The sequence below is a fragment of the Rhincodon typus genome, chromosome 12 (genome assembly GCF_021869965.1).
Source record: "Rhincodon typus isolate 14 chromosome 12, sRhiTyp1.1, whole genome shotgun sequence".
NCBI lineage: Eukaryota > Metazoa > Chordata > Chondrichthyes > Orectolobiformes > Rhincodontidae > Rhincodon > Rhincodon typus.
Window position 1 is genome coordinate 41155573 of NC_063343.1, and position 19586 is coordinate 41175158.

The 19586-nt window shown below is 38.5% G+C and overlaps 1 protein-coding gene across 6 annotated transcripts in view; it reads right to left on the minus strand.

The window, feature by feature from the left end:
• The window catches only part of LOC109914885 (progesterone receptor), a 103097-nt gene that overhangs the window by 9358 nt on the left and 74153 nt on the right, over nt 1–19586 (minus strand). For all 6 annotated transcript variants that reach the window (XM_048604029.1, XM_020514495.2, XM_048604031.1 and 3 more), the window contains 4 exons: nt 15746–16024; nt 13327–13471; nt 1622–1752; nt 460–617 (listed from right to left, as the gene is read on the minus strand). In XM_048604029.1, the coding sequence (XP_048459986.1) occupies nt 460–617; nt 1622–1752; nt 13327–13471; nt 15746–16024 (713 nt within the window). The remainder of the gene's footprint in view (nt 1–459; nt 618–1621; nt 1753–13326; nt 13472–15745; nt 16025–19586) is intronic.

Genomic DNA, 19586 nt, shown 5'->3' on the forward strand with positions numbered 1-19586 from the left:
TTGCAACTGCGATTTGTTCATTGTTCCACTCTTGACTCCTTGCTCCCTTCCTCCTGCTCAGCTTCCAGTCAGCAAGGGAGCAGGGCAGGAACCAGAAAGCAGGCAGGGAGGGTCGTGACTGCAGCAACGAATATGATAGCAAGCAAAGTCAGCCAATGATTGAGAATGGACAGCAAATAATGCAACAAGGGGGACAGCGAGTAAGGTGAGAAGTGAGTGTTCAGCAAGAGCACAATAATGACGTCAGGAGCACTGACTTTCTGTTCCAGTGTGGTGGCAGAAGATAACAGTTGTGAAAAGCACTATATAAATACAAGTCTTTCTTTTATCAGTCTATTCTTTAATCAGGACATGATTTTTTTTATTTAAAAACATTGGATATTTCTGTAATGACCTTAACCAGATTCAAGTAGCATACCTGCTCACATCATTGATTTATTTATTGCAGGAGTTACTCACATCATGCATTGAATCCAAAAGTTTGGTCAGCTGATAAAATCGTTGCCAGTTTTGACTTGAGCTTCCCTCTTTCTTCACTATGGCTTTCCCTAGCTCCTTAATATAGGAGGTTCGAATTTCATCAAACATTGCCTGGCTCTTCAAACCATCCACTGGAACTGTAACAGAGCGGCAAACAGATATTAATTTGTAACAACAAAAGGCAAAACTTTCTCTTCTCTGTTTATACTTTTGACTCCTCCAAAGATTTAATAAAAATCAAACAAAAAAAAGGAATCTTTTCGAGAATCTGCTCTTTAGAAGAAGAAGCATCTTCAGTGAAAAATGAACTTGTGTTTATACAGTACTGTCAGTAGATAGCAATGTTTCATTTTCAAAAAAAAATTTCTTTGAAAAGCAGGTTAAAATTTGTGAGGCCACAATCAGAATAAGATAAACTAATGCTAAATTAATGCTAGTCTGTTTACTGGGATGATAGTCAAGGGATACAGTGTGATCGGGTACTTCTGGAATATCTAAAGGGGAGGTGTGGTGTAGCTTTAATGCCACATCCAAATGTGACGCCTCTGATGCGTCAGGTACTTTCACCAGTATTGTGCTGAGACATTAGCCTATGTTATGTGTTCAAGTCCTGACATAGGGCTTAAATCTTGCTGATTAACAGGCTAAATTGTTATTACTAAGCTAAGGGTTTTCATACCTACATAAACAGGTCTGTCTACTCACATAAAATTGTATTCAGTTTTTTTTCCTTCTTTTATTTGATAGAGGGATTTATTGCATTTAATCGGTCAGGACAAATTTTCAAAATCAACCATTTTGTACTTGTATTCAAATATGATTGACCTTGCCATAATTTAGTGCTTAATCAAACATGTTTTGAGAGGGGTGTCATGCAGAACTTTCTAACGTTTTTCCCCAGCATGTGGGCATGTGCTCAGCTTCTCTTTGGTGTTTTACGACAACATGGTGTTTGAAATTGGCAATGATCTACTGAGAAGTCATACATAATTACTTGTTGGCATAGTACATTGGGTCTCAAAGATACTATGCTGCATTACCACAATAGTTAATAGGCATTGCACTAAAACTAACATCGCCAAATTAACAGAATACAATATGATGTGCCCAGTCCACTTGTTGTTCACCAGCAAATACCTACTTGTACCAAGAAGTAATAATGCCTTCATGCATAGATATTCTTCATAAGCAACCTTAAGGTTTCTGAAATCCAATGCAACGTTGCTCATTCCTTTACACAAGTTGTACATCGAGGACTGCTGCATCCGTTCCCTTCAATCATAATAAAATGAAAAATGTCAATGAATTTAATGCTTATGGGAGTTATACTCCTTTATTTTTGTTATTTAAAGCACCTTAAATTAAATGTTTAGAAAGTAGAGATATCTGAAGGCTGTTTGAATTCAAACACTCCTTTTCCAGAGGACAAGTATCAGTTTATTCATTAATAAATTTCAGGTGAATCTGATTTTGCAATCAGACACACATGGTTGGGCAGAAGCACTTAGCAAGAAGGAAACTCTACCAGATTTTATCCAGTCTGTCAGGATAATTTCTCGTGAGCTAATCACTAGTTCCCTCTAAAGTGAATAAAATACTCTCATTTAAACTCTGTACCATCTATAGTTGGCAAGCGGCCACAGACAGCTCTCTGTTCTCAAACACTGCATGCTGCTGTCATTCTCACTTTGCCCAGTTTTTGATGATGTTCACCCATCCAATTCTTCTGACTCGGCTTGTTCTTTCCTAATTCTACACATTTTATTGTTAACAATGGTAGATATTCATTCTGCTGTTTCCACTGGTCAGACTTTGCCAACTTCTGTTTTACTTCTGCTAAAAGTTCATGAATTGCTGGATTTCAGTTTTCCTGCAAACAGATTAATTGTTTGCTCTGCCAAGAACCATTCACCACAGTCACAATTCAAAAGCTGTATCTTCTTCACACCAACCTTACTGACAATCTCACGTAAGTAAGGGAAAATGCTTTACAACAGGGATTTTCTAAGTTGTATTTGTTGGAAATTGGGACCCCCTTAAAACCGAATTTTCCTAGTCCTTATTTGGTAGCATGATATTTCACTCAACTGCTGTTGCAGCATTAACTAGTTTTCCAAATTTCCAAACTAAAAGGAAAAGGAAAAGGAAAAGTCACAAGTATAACTGATGTCATGATGCCCCATTGAACCAGTGTCAATGATTTATCTGGCACCATATGTACTCCCTTATCAATGTTTTATGTGGAAACTAAAACATTTTTGATCTTAAAAAGAATGATAAACTCGCCCTCAAATGAAGGCAGGAAAGGTGACAATGGTCATTTTGGAGGAGGACAAAAAGAGACAGAAATAGAAAGGCAAAGAGAGAGAGAGACAGACACACAAAAAAAAATGAGACACACACCTGGGAACTCCTGGTCTCTTGGAGGAGGCCAGGAAGTTCTTTACATCAGCCGGAGGGAAGAACAAAGACTGTTACCATTCCAGGCTATCACCAAAGACTGCAAAATATTAGGTCCACAACTCCAAAATGTGACGATACTGTGCCTTTAAGAGAGAGGTGTTCAATGCTGTTTCTGTGGCAAAGGGGTGTTGCCACAGTGGTGCTGGAACGTCACCTTCAGACAGGCCGTCGATAAACAGCTTTGGAATTTTTCCCCCGAGTGTTATTTTAAAATGAGGCAAAAGAATCATGAGTGGGTGGGGTCAGCACTCTCAAACCCAGGAATGTTTTTAGTTTTGCTTTCAGTTAGTGACAAGGTTTCTGCAACCTAGCTGTTGAAACTAACAGCTAGAGCTCTCTCTCTGTTGCTAGAGTGAAAAGACCGCACGCAAGAACAAAACTGTTTTGATAAACTGCATTGCCAAGGGTGTGTTTATGGAATGCTGCCTATATTGGAACAGTTAATGATTAGTGGTTAAATCATATTATTTTGTTAAGTATTCCAAAGACAAAGTTATGCCAGTTCTTCTTTTTGTTTGTATTTTGACTGTGTTGTAAGAATACAGTGCGTTTTGCTTCAAGCTTCCTGGTAGTCCAATCAAATTACATCTGGAACAGAGTGCCATACACTTGATTTTAAATAAATGTAAAAGTTAGGGTCTAAGCTAACTTGTTTTTTTGGGGGCGGTCAGGTTTGCACATAATAAAATCTACTGTGGTCCAACACCTCTGCTTCTCCATTCTACTGAACAGCTTCAGGATTGGTGAAGTGTACTCATCGGTGTCAGGTTATGCATTTCCTTCCTTTATCCAATTAAATAATGCATTGTACCTAAACTGCTGCTTAAGAGACTCAAATTATCTGAAAATTGCTTTAAAATAGTCAACTGCCTATATCAGGTGCCTGTGATCAAGTGCATTCAAAATCTAACACTAAGTGTAAATTCTTCTTACGGCTGGGGAGTTGTGAAGTGGGCAATAGCTTGCCTCATCTGGATTGAAGTGTTGTTATCGCCGTTTGTGATCCCTTTCAAGGGGAAACTGAAATTAATCTGTAATTGGTTGCTCAATTGTCACATCAGTTGCACCATAAGTTTTCATAAGCATGTTTTGCTGTGTGATCCTCAAATCAAACTTCAGACTTGGCTTTCTTGAATTTTCAGCCATTATTTTTCAGCTATTTGCGTAGTGTCATCATCATATCTAATGTTCCAGACGTTATCACCACCAAAACTGGCCTAACGTTTCCTGGGATTTGGCAGGATTTCTGAAAACAAATGGAACTAGGCAACCAAATGGAACTAGGTGATGGCTGTTCATTAAGGGATAGACAGAGATATCAGGCTTGTGGGGAACAAGTAAACAAGTGTTGGGGTTTTTTGTTGTGCGAGAGTTGGATAAAAACTTAAATAAAAACCCTGAACTTTTATCTAACAAAAAATTAATCTTTAGTGATTAACATTGGCAGTGAAGGGCAGTCAGCTTTATTTAAGTTATGATTGACAATTAGCGTAAAATTCCAAGCAAAAAATTATTTAGAGAGAACTTCAAGAGACAGCTGGATTAAAATGCAAAATATCATGGTATGATTATCTAACCCTGTTTTCTGAATGTGAATCTTCTGAAGAGTAGAAGAATAGAATAACCATCTGGACTTTTTATTATTCTACTGAGGAGGAAACAAAATACTGGCCTTGGTAATTCTGCTAACATGCAAAAACAGGAAAAGTAGCAAAGCATTTTTCAGAATTGAAGACTAATGATTTAAACACCTAAGGAAGTTTGGCCAAATCATTAACTTTCATGGATTAAATGTATCAAAAATGTGATGTACTAACTGCTTATGAAATATGGTCAGATATTGACAAATTTAGAATGAGCGAAGACAGTTCCAAAGGAAGGTACACAATAGGATTCAGTACACTGCATACAAGAATGGTCAAATTTCATCTGGAAATTTCCCAAACTGTGCTAGCATTTAAACGATCCTACTATGCTAAAGTATCGAATTTGGGTTGACTTCTTGGTTTGACAGGACATAAATTTCCAGAAAAACACATACCACTAGAACAAATGTCAGATGCACTAAAATATTTCCTTGGAAAGCATTTCTTTACAGCAGCATTTGTGGTGCAAATAGCACAACTGGCCATACAAGAAAAAAATGGGTGTTAACCAGCTAGTGAGACTGTCTTAATACAGGTGGTAGATGACAGAATGAAAAAAAGAATCTTATTAAAAGTAGTAAGTATTTTTGACTACTTTGAGAAGCAAAGAGAATTGGGACTTACAATAAAAGAATGAACCTCAAAAATATCCAGCGTGTAGTTAACTGATGTTTCAGATGTGATTTAGCATGCTACTATGCCATGAACTGTCCCAAATGGTATAAGAAAAGTGAAACGTGAAATAGAGGATTCAGAAGAAAATAATCGTGATATGGTTTAAGGAAAAGGCATTGTATTGGTGACAAGAAATTTCAGAATTGGTGGTCAAATCTTTCAATTGTGCAGCATCATATAGTGGATACACATTTACTGTGTGAAATAGATTGACTGAAATGCTACCTAGACTCAGAGTAATTAGGATCAGATCAAAGTAAAGGAGTTTGAGATTTCCACCACTTAAAAGAATTGGAGATGATGACGTATTAAATCTTTTCAAAGACTAGCCATTCCTTGCAAAGTGACTGGAATTCATCATTTTATTAACACAGATGTAGTATATGGTAAAATACTATTATCATTAAGTAGAAAAAAAAGTGTAGATGAAACTGGAAGCAAAAACAATCTACTGCATTTGGAAAATTTGTGAATTTGCATTTTATAGAATTGGGCCACTCGTGGATACAAAAACAGAAAAAAATTGGTAACTAAATTTGAGGATGCATGTACAAATACAAACATAATGTTACAAATATGGCAGCAGAAAGTCCTTTTAGCAATGGGGCTGTGTGAAAAGAACCACGGTGTAATAGACAAAATGGTTCATAAAATTTTGGCAGATCAAATTATCAACTGCCAGACAGGGGGTGTCCATGGTAAGAATTTGCTACAGATGATTGGAAGGTATGGTCCATGTCATTCATTCTTTGATATAAATCCTAAAGTTCCATTGGAAATATGTAATCTGGTCAAGCTTGGGAACTAAATTCGAACAAGGAACAAGAGCAAGCTACTCAGCCCTTTGATTCTGCTCCATCATAAAATAAGATCATTGCAAATCTGATTTTAATCTCAACTCTACATTCCTGTATATCCCTAATAATCTTTAATTCCCTTGATAATCAAGAATCCACTTACCTCTGCCTTAAAAACATTTTTTAAGTTTCTGCATTCACTGCCTTTTAAGGCAGGGAAATTCCAAAGACATTCAACTCTCAAAGAAAATGCTTCCTCATCTCCGTCTTAAATGGGCACCCCCTTATTTTTAAACTATGTCTCTAGTTCTACATTCTCCCACAAGAAACATCCTTTCAACATCTGCCTGGTCAAGTTCCCTCAAGATCTTATGTTTTAATTAAGGCACCTGTGATTATTCTAAATTCCAGAGCAAACAGCCTACCCTATCTAGCAGTTCTGCAAAAGGCAATCCGATCATTCTAAGTATTAGTCCAGTAACTTTTTGTGAATTGCTTCCAATGCACTAACATTCTTCCTTAAGTACAGTGACCAGCAATGTGCACAATACTCCAGATGTAGTCTCATCAATGACCTTTATAACTGAAGCAAAATTCCCTACACTTGGATTCTATTCCTCTTACAATAAACCATGGCATTCTGAGTTTTTCTGATTGCTTGCTGGATCTGCATGATAACTTTCAGATTCATGCACTACAACACCCAGGTCTCTATCTCAGAGCTCTGCAATCTCTCACCATTTAGACAGTGCGTTTTTTTACCCAATTCTTTCGGTTAAAATGGGCAATTTCACACCTTCTCGCATTGTACTCCATTTGCTAGATCTTTGTCCAACACTTAAGCAGCCCACAAAGGGATATAGGTGGGTGATGTCCTCTTCACAACTCACTTTCTGATCTATCTTTGTGTCATCAGCAAATTTAGCTACCATATCTTTGGTGCCTTCACCCAAATCATTTATATAAATTGTGAAAGGTTCAGGCCCCAGCACCAATCCCTGTGGCACATTATTCATGACAACTTGCCAGCTTCAGAAAGACCCACTTATTATTACTCTCTGCTGTTAGCAAGCCAATCTTCTATCCATGCCAATACGTTACCACTTACACCATGAGCTCTTATTTTCCGCAATAAAACTTTTGAAGTGGCACCTTAACAAATGCCTTCCAGAAATCTAAACAAAATACTTTAACTAGTTCTCCATTAACAATAGCACAAATTACATCTTCAAAGAACTCCAATAAATTAGTTAAATATGATTTTCCCTTTTACAAAACCATTTTGGCTCTGACTGATTACCTTGAATTTTTCCAAGTACCCTATTATAATGTCTTTAATAACAGCTAACAACTTCCCTGTGGCAGATGTTAAGCCAACTGGCCTGTAGTTTCCCGTTTTCTGCCATTGGCTTTTTGGATAAAAAAGTTACATCAACTTTTTTCCAATCTAAAGGAACCTTCCCTGAATCTAATAAGTTTTGGAAAATTAAAACCAACTTATCAACTATTCAGTGGCAGGAGAACTCAGCCCTGTGGAATGCCCCTTCTGCAAAATGTTGGGAAATCAGGGAAACTTCCAGCGTCCACAGTGACCAAGTATGCAGGAAGTGTGTTCAGCTGCAGCTCCTGATTTGCCACATGGACTGCTACAGAAGGACTCACTGCGTAACATCCATGAGGCTAAGAACATTATTGACAGCATATTTAGTGAGCTGGTCACACCATTAGTAAGGGCTACACAGATAGAAAAAGTGTTGAGCTTACTTGTAAGCATGGGCTGGCAGTGCAGGAGCCCCTGTGGCAATTCCCCTTTCAGATATACCATTTTGAATACTGTTATGGGGTCAGGAATGGTGGTAGTGGGTTTGCCTCTCAAGGGAAGCAACAGCAGTAGCCTGTGATCAGTGGTACCAGTTGGCTCTGTTGTACAGTAGGGAGGGTCAAAGTGTAAGCGAGCAGTAGTGACAGGGGATTCAATATTTAAGGGCACATTTAAGCATTTCTGCGGTTGCGAGTAAGGCACCAGGAAGGTGTGTTGCCTCCCTGGTGCCAGGGTCAAGGATGTCTCTGAGCAAGCACAGGATATTTGGAAAGGGGAGGGTGAGGAGCCAAAGCTCATGGTCCATATTGATACTATGACATCGGCAGAAAGAGAGGAGGGTCCTGCAAAAAATATTGAGAGTTAGGTAGGAAATTGAAAGCAGGGCCCCTAGGGGTTGTAATTTCAGGATAACTAACCTGTGCCATGTGCTAGTGAGGCCAGAAGGAGAAAGATAATATCAATGAACACATGACTAAACAACTGGTGTAGGAGGGAGGGCTTTTAGATATCTGGGATCATTGGGATCTCTTCCAAGGCAGACGGGACCTGTACAAAGAGGTCGGGTTGCACCTAAACTGAAAGAGCACCAACATCCTTGCAAGGAGGCTAGCGCACTTGGAAGGTTTAAATTATTATGGCAGGGGGTTGGGAACCAGAGCTGTAGGTCAGCATGTGGAATGACTGAAGATAAGACAAGAGGTTAAGCCAAGTAAATCTAACAGTAAGAACAGGCAAGGCCAGATTAATGAACATGACAGAACTAGCAGTCTGAAGTGTATTTATTTTAATGCAAGGAATGCAACAGTTAAGGCACATGAACTCAGAGCCTAGGTGAACACCTGAGACTACGACGTGACAGCCATTACAGAAACTTGGTTGAGATTGACTGGCAGCTCAACGTTCCAAGGTTTAGATGTTTCACACAAGATAGAGAGGGATATAAAAGTGGTATGGGAGTTGCATTACTGATTCAGGAGAATGTCACAGCTGTACTAAGACAGGGCATCATACAGAGCTCATCTAGCGACGCTATGTGGGTATAACGTAGGAACAAGAAAGGTGCAATCACTATGGTGGGGTTATACTTTCAGCCTTCCAACAACCAGCGGGAAATAGAGGAACAGAGATGTAAGCAGATAATGGAAAGATGTAAAAACAACAGTGTTGTTGTAAGGGGTGATTTTAACTTCCTATACTGCCAGGGGCTTTGATTGGACAGCATTTGTTAGTTGCATCCAACAGGATTTCTTGAAACAATATGTAGATAGTCTAACTTGGGAAGGGACTTTATTAGACCTTGCACTGGGTAATGAGCATGGACAGATGATGAAAGTTTCAGTGGGGGAGCATTTTGAGAACAGTACTCATAACTCTAAGTTTAAAGACAGTTATGGATAAAATGAAGACTGGGCCTTGAGTAAAAATACTAAATTGGAGCAAGATTGACTACAACAGTATCAGGTAGAAACTGAAGAAATTAAATTGGGGCTGGTTGTTGGAGGGTAAATCAACACCTGACATGTAGGAATCTTTTAAAGACAAAGCTGATCAGAGTTCAGGACCTGCAGTATATATGATTTACAAATAGTGAAAGTGCAAAGTTTGTACTGAAGCATGTATTTGTTGGAGATTATTTATATTCATCACATCAACATATAGATCACAAAGTTTAGTTCTTTTTTCAACTGTACAAATTAGACAAATATATTAAGTTTCAAAATAGCCCCAAAATACCAAGTACACTTCTATAATTTGCACATAAATGGTTTGAGTGTTACACCTTAAGAGAATTGGATGGCGTACTCCTTTTACAGTTTAGCTTCAAATTCAGTCCACACTAATGTGACAAAGATCTCACCTCCTTCCAGAGTTATGTAAAATTAGTTCAAGCATCACCAATTTACTCCCCTGACACACCCAGGAAATGTCAACCTTCCTGAATTAGGATAAAGTTTCCAGCTATTTTAAAGCATTTAGACAACAATAGTATTGTATAATAAAAAGACTTCGGTATGAGGATCAACTTTATTCCAGTTACAAACAATTTCTTTAAGACAATACAGACACTTGTTTTATAATAAGTAATTGGAAATAATTTTATTTCTCCTTGCATTACATAAGCTTTTCCATTAGCTTATTATTTTATCTAATACAAGTTGACCAAAATAGCTTAATTGCACCTATGAGTCAATTTCTTTAATAGGTATACAGTGGTTTATCATATCAATATTTTTTGAACAGTTACCACTGTTTGTAGACTTATCCACTAACAGTTCAGTCCAGCTTGCTTCAGTTCAGTTATTTCTCATCCTATTAAAAGCTTTTCTTATTTAAATTTAAAAATTCAGTTGGGAGTTGGTTGTTGAGTGAGGCAAGGGAGGAAATAGAAGGAGTACTTGGCAAAATTTTCAATTCTTCTCTGGCCAGTGGAGAGGTGCCAGAAGACTGGTGGACAGCTAACATGGTATTGTTATTCAAGAAAGGAGCAAGGGATAAACCAGGCAAGTACAGAACAAACACTTCAACCTCAGTGGTGGTGAAAACTATTGGAAACAATTCTGAGGGACAGAATTAATCTGCATCTGGAGAGTCAGGATTTAATCAAGGACAGTTAGCATGGATTTGTTGAGGGGAGATCATGACTGACCAACTTGGTTGAACTTTTCAGGAGGTGACCAGGTGTGTGAATGAGAGCAATGCTTTGATGTAGGCTACATCGACTTCAGCAAGGTTCTGCATAGAGGACCGATTGAAAAGATAACAGCCAAAGGGATCCAAGGAAATTTAGCAAATTGGATCCAAAATTGGCTGAGTGGCAGGCAGCAGAGGATGACAGCTGAGGGGAGTTTTACCCACTGGAAGTTTGTGGCTCCCACAGATTCAGTATTGTGGCTCTTACCAGTTGTGGTTTATATAAATGATTTAGGTTTGAATGTAGAAGGGTTGATCAGTAAGTTCTTAGACAATACAAAAATTGGTCATTTGACAAATAGTGAGGACGATAGCTTTAGACTATAAAGGGGAATAGAGAGAGGCTGGTCAGTTGGCCGATCAAAGTCAAATGGAATTCAATTCGAATAGTCAAGGCACACAGAGTTTAAGAGCAGGGAGGTTATGCTGGAAATGTATAAAATCTGAGGCCACAGCTAGAATATTGATTGCAGAACTGCACACCATATTATTGGAGGGATGTGATACCACCGGAGAGGATGCAGAGGAGATTTACCAGCATGCTGACTTGGAAATATATCAAGATTCCTTCACTGTTGCTGGGTCAAAATCATGGAATTCCCTCCCCAAGAGTATTGTGGGTCAACCTTCAGCACGTGGCCAAAGGAGGCAGCTTACCACCACCTTCTCAAACACAGCTAGGGACAGGCAATAAATGCTGGTCAGCCAGCGACACCCACATTGCATGAGTGAATGAACAAAAAAAATTGTTTGAGCTGGAGAGTTCCAGTTACGATGAGAGATCGGACAGACTGGGGTTGTTTTCCTTCGAGCTGAGGAGACTGACAGGGGATATGATCGGGATGTATAAGACTATGAGGCACATAGATAGGATAGACCGGAAGAAACTTTTCTCCTCGAATAGAAAGATCAATGACCAAGGGGACAAAGGTTTACAGGAAAAAACCCAAAAGAACTGCGGGTACTGTAAATCAGAGGCAAAAACAGAAATTGCTGGAGAAGCTCAGCAGGTCTGGCAGTATCTGTGGACAGAAAGCAGAGTTAATGTTTCGGGTCAAGTGACCCTTCCTCAGAATTGACGTGAGGAAAAACCCTTTCAACCAGACAGTAGTTGGAATCTGAAAATCACTATCAGGAAGGGTGGTAGAAGCAAAAACTCTCATGATATTTAAGAAGGATTTAGATATGCATTTGCCTTTGGGCCAAATGCTTAAAAAATGGAATTAGGTAGTTGATTTTGACTGGCATGGACACAAAATGGGCCAAAGGGCCTTTTTTCTGTGTTGTATATCTTTATAATCTCTCACCCATCTCATTCCTTATCTCTCCCTTAACTCTAATGTTACATTTAATGAAATCACGGTCACTATTTTTAAGATGCTCCCTTATTGTCATATCTTGATCTGGCATACTCAAATAAAAAAAAAATCAGAAAATATGTGCCAAATAATTAATGAAATTTTGTGAACAATGTTGTTTAATATCATAATCATGTCAATGTGAGTAATTAGGGACCAATAGTACCAGAGACAGGTAAGAAGAAATGACAGAACAGTGACCACAACTTTTGTCAAATTGAAGTTCATTTTGGAAAACAGAAATACTTCGATGTTACTCGGAAACTAGACCATTCAGTCACAAACATTTAATTGGGCATTTTCCCACTATATTCCGAACAATACTTTCAACACTTCTCCCTCAGTCATAGGATTCCTACTGCGTGGAACCAGGCCATTCAGCCCATTGAGTCTACAACATCCCACCCAGACCCACCTCTGTAGCCTAAACCCTGTAACCCTGCATTTACCATTGCTAGTCTACCTAGCCTGCCCATCTCTGGACACTATCGGCAATCCATCTAGCCTGCACATCTTTGGATTGTGGGAGGAAACCCATAGGAAGAGGGTGCAAACTCCAAACAGGCAGTCATTCAAGAGTGGAAGCGAACCCAGGTCCCTGGTGCTGTGAAGCAGCAGTGCTAACCACTGAGTCATCGTGCCACTAACCACCTGATCCAATATTATACGCTGACGTAATTTCTGCCTCAACCAACAGATCTGGAATTGAAAGCCACAGCTTTGTAGTTCCTTGCAAGATGTTTTTGCTGTCTCTGAAATCACTTTTATATTCACCCAATTCCATTCTTTCATAACTTAACTTCAAATTAATGCATAACCCACACTTTTTCTTAAAAACAACTTCCAATTCTCATGTTTTTACTGTAAAGAGAGTTCTGTGGCACCAGAAATTGCATCTAAAAATTGAAATAGGCAGAATAAATAGAATATCTCAAAATAGAAATTACTGAATATAGGAGGTACACAGGGATATACATAGTACACAAAGATGGTCAATGACAACCACTAAATTCTGTGCCCATGGAAAACTGAAGATAATCATTTTTAAAAAAACATCTATATTAAATTGAAAGTATAAATTGCACCTTCTCACTTTTGTTCAATCCATCTAGAGGTGCACAAAAGGTTATTGAATGATTTATAATATGGTTTAATATAGCTCACCCTCTACTATAAATAATAATGACTAATGACTCAGATTTCTGTTCTTTGCCATAAAAAGCATAAATATTTTTGTATGTTTACCTGAGCCCTATAGCATAGCAACAATAAATTTTATTCTTCTCCCTCAAAGTCATGGCTGTAAGTGACTATTTTGATTTTCCTTGTATCCACAATTGAGAATGCAAAAATTTTCTACAGGCTTTTGAAGGAAGTTGAGATATAATACTCACTCATTGAAGATTAGGTCTGGTGCAAAGAAGAGCATATTGCTATTGACATGTTGATAAGATCGCCAACCAAGACTGAAAACCATTAGAGACATCCAAGAATACTGCAGTAACATCATTTGATCATCCAGGTGCAAAGATCTGAACCCTGTAGAAGCAGATTAATGATCATCAGAATGATTCTATTCCGATGCCAAAATAAGTGACTGAAAGACAACAATGCATTATCCATCTTAAACACAGTTTCCTTTACTCTTTGTAAGAAATGAACTTGGCCATTCAAATACCATTACTCCACATAGATTAATTGCCTAAGTTGCCTTTTGAGAATGCCTTCACTGCACTTCTACTGTACATAAATGCTATTACATTTCTTTAGAGGCAAAGCCATTGAGATTCTAAGTATCAAATACATAATTTTTTGATTGTCTTTTGTTGGGTTTTTCAATATTCTGAGTTACCACCAATCCATGCTACATTCTATGCTTTATTTGTTCAATTTGATGCTATCCCTAATTTCCCTCATTAACTGCAGTTGGATTATCCGCTGCTGAGAATCCTTCTATGAACTATTTTCTTAAACATCGATCGTTGTTCTTCAAATATCTTTGTTGCTAAACTCCTTTGCCAGTCCACTCCAGCTACCTCTGCCCATATTCCATTGAAAATACTCTTATTTAAGCTTGGTACCATTATTTCTGAAGCCAGTTCGTCCCTCTCAAACTGCATGCTAAATTTTATCATGTTATGGTGACAGTATCCTAGGGGATCTTTTACTCTGAAATCATTTATTAAGCCTGTCTTGATTATACACCACCAGATATAAAATAGCTTGATCCGTGGCTGGATTCCACAAATACTGTTCTCGGAAACTGCCCTGAGTACACTATATGAATTCTTCCTCATGGTACCTCTGACTTGCCTAATCTACACAAAGATTAAAGTCACTCATGACTAATGGGAATGGGTGTTTGTCTCCCGAATTCTCTTCTGTCCTACTGTATTACTACTGTAAGGGGTCAAAAGCATACTCCTATAAGTGTCTATTTCCCCCTTTTAGTTTTTACTTCCACGCTTACTGATTTCTACACCTTCCAATCCAATCCAAGATCATTTCTTGCTATTGTACTTAATCCATCCCATTATTAAAAATTTCGAACATGACAAGCGAAAAGAAAATCAAAATCAGGAGTTTTTTTTTTAATATAATTTGCACCTTTTCCTTTAGAAAGCACACTGGCTTGGCCAGAGTCTGTGATGCAGCATATGTCCACGTGCGGGGAGACATGGTGGTGACTGTCTGTGTGGAGTCTGTACATTCTCCTCCTGTCTACATGGTTTCCTTCTGGGTGGTCCAGTTTCTTTCCATAGATAGGCAGGTTATGAGGACTGGCCATGCTAAATTGGCTGTAGCGACCAAGGATATGTAGGCTAGGTGGATTAGCCATAGTAAATGTGACGCATCAAGGTTTGGGTGGGAGGCTACCTCTGGGTGGGATGCTCTTCAGAAGGCCAGTGTAAATCTGATGGGCTGAATGGCCTCTTTCCACATTGTGGGGATTCTATGAATATGCTGAATGGCTTTTCATCTTTCCATCTGTTCAGTTTTACATTCATACATCATTACTTCAATCAAGACTGCAATGACATTATTAACAAAAATATTTCTTGGTTGTACATTACTTAATTTTTGAACAGACATGAGAAGGGAGTTTTTTTTGCCGTGAATAATTGAGATGCAAGTGTCAGAAAACAGTATACTTTCTATTCAATCTTATGGTAGCACAAAACTCTAAAAATAAGAGCAGCACATGATGCAAAGTCAAGCTTGGGTTTTATAATGTATAATGCGTCTTAAATTCTGGATCTCTAATGTACTAGTGTAAAAATAATTGGTTTCTATAATAATAATTCTATAATAATTCTAATTTTGCTGAAGAAATAAGGTATTACCTTATGGTGTTATCCAGTACCCATTACTAATAGTAGAAAGGCACAAGGGATGCATTCAACAAGGAGCTTCAGTTATACAACACTAAAATGCATGTACCAAGTAAGATATCAGGCATATTGGTTACTGAAATTTTTCTTGATTGTCATATACCTGTTCCAAGCTAGGATTCTCGATCCCAGTTCTCTCCTTTTACTGTAGAAGTGTATTTTGAAATCAATGAGGTCAATGTTAAACTCGTTTGAAATGTTCCTCATGATTGAATAATTTTTCAAACTTATCTTCATAATAAGACAACCAACACCCATGAAAATGTGGAGGAGAAGAATGTGAGAACTTAACAACTTAGGGAGGCATGGGAAATAATTAAAAGAGAATTTTATTTTCTCAAGAAAAAGGAAATGATTTACATAAAAACCTTTCCCCAATATGTTCAAAGCTTCTCTTGGAGGACAGGCCTTTGTCATTTACCTGGTAGAGACTTTGCCCATTTCACAACTGAGATCATCTGTAATCCACCCAAGTTATTCAGTCCTGATAGGAGTCGATTGGGTGTGTCAGGCAGGGAACTATCATATCCTGCGTACAAGAGATCTGGCTCAATCATCTCAAGAATCGAAACCATGGGAAGAGTCAGGGTAGGCATTGCAGAACAAACTAAAGATGAATCCGGTGATGCTACTTTTACTGCAGTTTCTGAAGTGGTGGTATGTGGTGCCTTCATCTTGTTCAATTTCTTTGTCTTCCGAGCTATAAGTAATATAATAGATTTATTGACAAAGATCGAAAATATTCCATCCTAAAGAAACACAACCTAAAATACAGTTCAGCTATCTCAAAGGAAAGGCCATTTTTAGATTGACTAAATAATGAAATAAACCAAAGCTTGGTTAAAAAGAAGTTACTATTGCAATATGTTATGGGTGATCACTGCAAATTAGGAACTTACAGAAGATTAGCTTTTTAATGTAACATATATAACAAATGCTCATTTCAATAAAATAAAAAAACCTAGAAAATTAATGAAAAACACAAGACAGACATTAATATTATCATAGAGCGGGAAACAGACTCTTCAATCCAAATAGTCCATGCCGAGGATAATCCCAAACTAAACTAGTTCCACCAGCCTCCCCCATATCCCTCCAAATAAGAAAACAGTAATAATAATAACCAAGAATATGTGCAGCTGTATAACAAAATGTGAAATAGAAATAATTTAATCAGATATAAAGACATAACCAAAAAGTGAAGATAAACTTCTAACTCCAAAAATATACTTTAATTAAATAAACCTTCATAATTGAAAAATTTGTCGTACTGATTTGTTTTTCAAGTTAGTGCATCAGCTACAACATTGACCAAAATGCTTTATAAAGGACAGGAGCTTCATATCATGTTACACACTACATATCATTCTGCTGCTAAGATGGAACTGTGCCTCAAATAACTTAAAACTATTTTCTGAGTCAACAGCTGGGAACACTGCAGTTACAGAAAATTAGAACTGAGGAATATATACAATCAGAGGTATAGTCAAGGTCTAAAATGCAATAAGTAGGAGGGTCTTAAAAATCTATTACTTGGACAATTTATTTCTAAACTGGCATGTAAACGCTTTAAATTCCTAGCTTTCTGCCAAGTTCAACACAATCCATTGGTATGGACAGATTTCTTTTCACTCCTGCATTCTCTACATGAAGCAGTTTGATGGATTCAATTAGATATGACATAATTATTGTGACGTTGTTCTTGACATGACAGATAAAATATTGTTTTACACAATATAACGTATGCAGTCACACATACTGATTTATGGTGGCCAACCACAGATAACAGTATAGTGCTCAATATTTCCATCTTCTTGGTCTTATAAGGAATCTCACCTAAGGTAATGGGCTTACAGCAGGAACAACACTGCAGGTTACTTGACGTGATGAAAATGGAGATGTGGAGGGAGCAGAGAGTAAGTTACAACTGGTGGGGTCAGAATTCCTTAGCTCTAAGTTCTCATTCTGTAGGGGACAGGTATGAAACGGACATTGATGGGAGATGCATAACTGGCACTTCATGGTCTCAAATTTTCAAGGAATAGCTATTAAGGATTGGTAGCCAGGTAGGAGAAAAACCAGATAACACCGAGAGCAAGAAGGCGGTAAAGCAGGAATTTTGCAAAACTAATTGAACTGAGACTCAACGTTCAGAAAATCATTGAAAAAAGGATCACGCCTTCTGTCCTTTTGTCTCTTTTGGCCTTTTTCACATTACAAGGTGCAAAGATGGCCTTTAGTAGAGTACTGTGCTCTTCCCGTCGGACATGGAAGATTAGGGAAAGTTTTCATGTTACTGATGGAAGTGTGCGGGAAGTGTGTTTGGTTGCGAATCCTATTGGATCACCAGTTAGAGGAAATGAGGAATTCACAGGAACTAGGGGGTGTGATGGGTGGCAGTTGCAGGAAGGTAGATAAACTGCAGATACACAGTCAGGTAGATGGCCTACCTCTAGGAGAGGTAGGCCGGTAGTGATGTAGTCTCCTGTGGCTAGCTCTATCTCAAACAAGTATACAGCTTTGGAAAATGTAGGGGGTGACAGATCCTCAGGGGAAGGTAATACTGACAGCAAGGTTTCTGGCATCGAGACTGGCTCTAAAGCAACAAGGGGTACATCAGGTTCCAAGTGATCAATTGTGATAGGAGACTCTCTAGTCAGAGGCACAGACAGACATTTCTGTGGTTGACAACAAGACATCAAAATGGTGTGTTGCCTCCCAGGTACCAGAACATTCGCAAAAGGGGAGAGGGACTAGCAGGAGGTCGTTGTACACATTAGAACTAATGATGACGCAGGAAGAGAAAAGGACAAGGTTCTGAGGAAAGAATATAGGAAATTAGACAGGAATGTAAGAAATAGGTCCTCAAGGGTGGTAATATCTGGATTACTCCCGGTGCCACGAGCTAGTGACAGTAGGAATAGGAGGATACAGCAGATGAATGTGTGGCTGAGGAGCTGGTGTAGGGGAGAAAGATTCAAATTTTTGGATCATTGGAATCTCTTCTGGGGTAGAAATGACCTGTATAAGGAGCACGGATCACACCTGAATTGGAAGGGGATTAATATATTGGTGGAGCTGCTCGGGAGGATTTAAACTACTAAGGAAGAGGAGTCGGGACCCCGGGAGATAATGAGGATAGAGATCAGTCTGAGACTGGTACAGTTGGGAAAAGGAGCAAGTCAAACAGTCAGGGCACGCAGGAAAAAACAGGAAGAGGTACGACTGATAAATTAAACTGCATTTATTTCAATGCAAGAGGCTTAACAGGTAAAATAGATGAACTCAGGGCACGAGTTGGGAACACGGGACTGGGATGTCATAGTAATTACAGAGGCATGGCTCAGGGATGGACAGGACTGGAAGCCTAATTTTCCAACTTATGGATGCTATAGGAAGGATGGGGTGTGGGGGCAAGATAGGAGTAGGAGTGGCATTTTTGATTAGAGATAACATTACAGCTGTAGTTTGGGAAGCTATTCCTAGGAGAATGTCCAGGGAAGTTATTTAGGTAGAACTGAGTATTAAGAAATGGATGATCATCTTATTGGGATTGTACTATAGACCGCCACCAAAAGTCAGCTAGAAATTGAAAAGCCAGTTTGTAAGGAGATCTCAGTTATCTATATGAATAATAGGGTGGTAATGGTAGGGGATTTTAAATTTCCAAACATAGACTGGGATTGCCATAGTGTTAAGGACTTAGTTGGAGAAGAATTTGTTAAGAGTGTACAAGAAAATTTTCTGATTCAGAATGCGCATGTACCTAGAGAAGGAACAAAACTTGACCTACTCTTGGGAAACAAGGCAGGTGAGGTGACTGAGGTGTCAGTGGGGGAAACACTTTGGGGCCAGTGATCATAGTTCTATTATTTTTAAAATAGTGATGGAAAAGGATAGCCTGGATCTAAAAGTTAAAGTTCTACATTGGAGGAAGGCCAATTTTGACGGTATGAAGCAAGAACTTTCAAAAGTTAATTGGGGGTGGGTATTCGCAGGTAAAAGGATGGCTAGAAAATGGGAAGCCTTCAAAAAATGGGATAATGAGGGTCCACAAACAATATGTTTCTGTCAGGGTGAAGGACAAGGTTGGTAGATGTAGGGAATGCTGGATGACTAGAGAAATTGACGTCCTGGTCAAGAAAACAAAAAGGAAGAAGTATGTGTCAGATACAGACAGCAGGAATCAAGTGAATCCCTAGAAGAGTATAAAGGCAGTAGAAGTATACATAAGAGGAAAATCAGGAGGGCAAAAAGGGGAC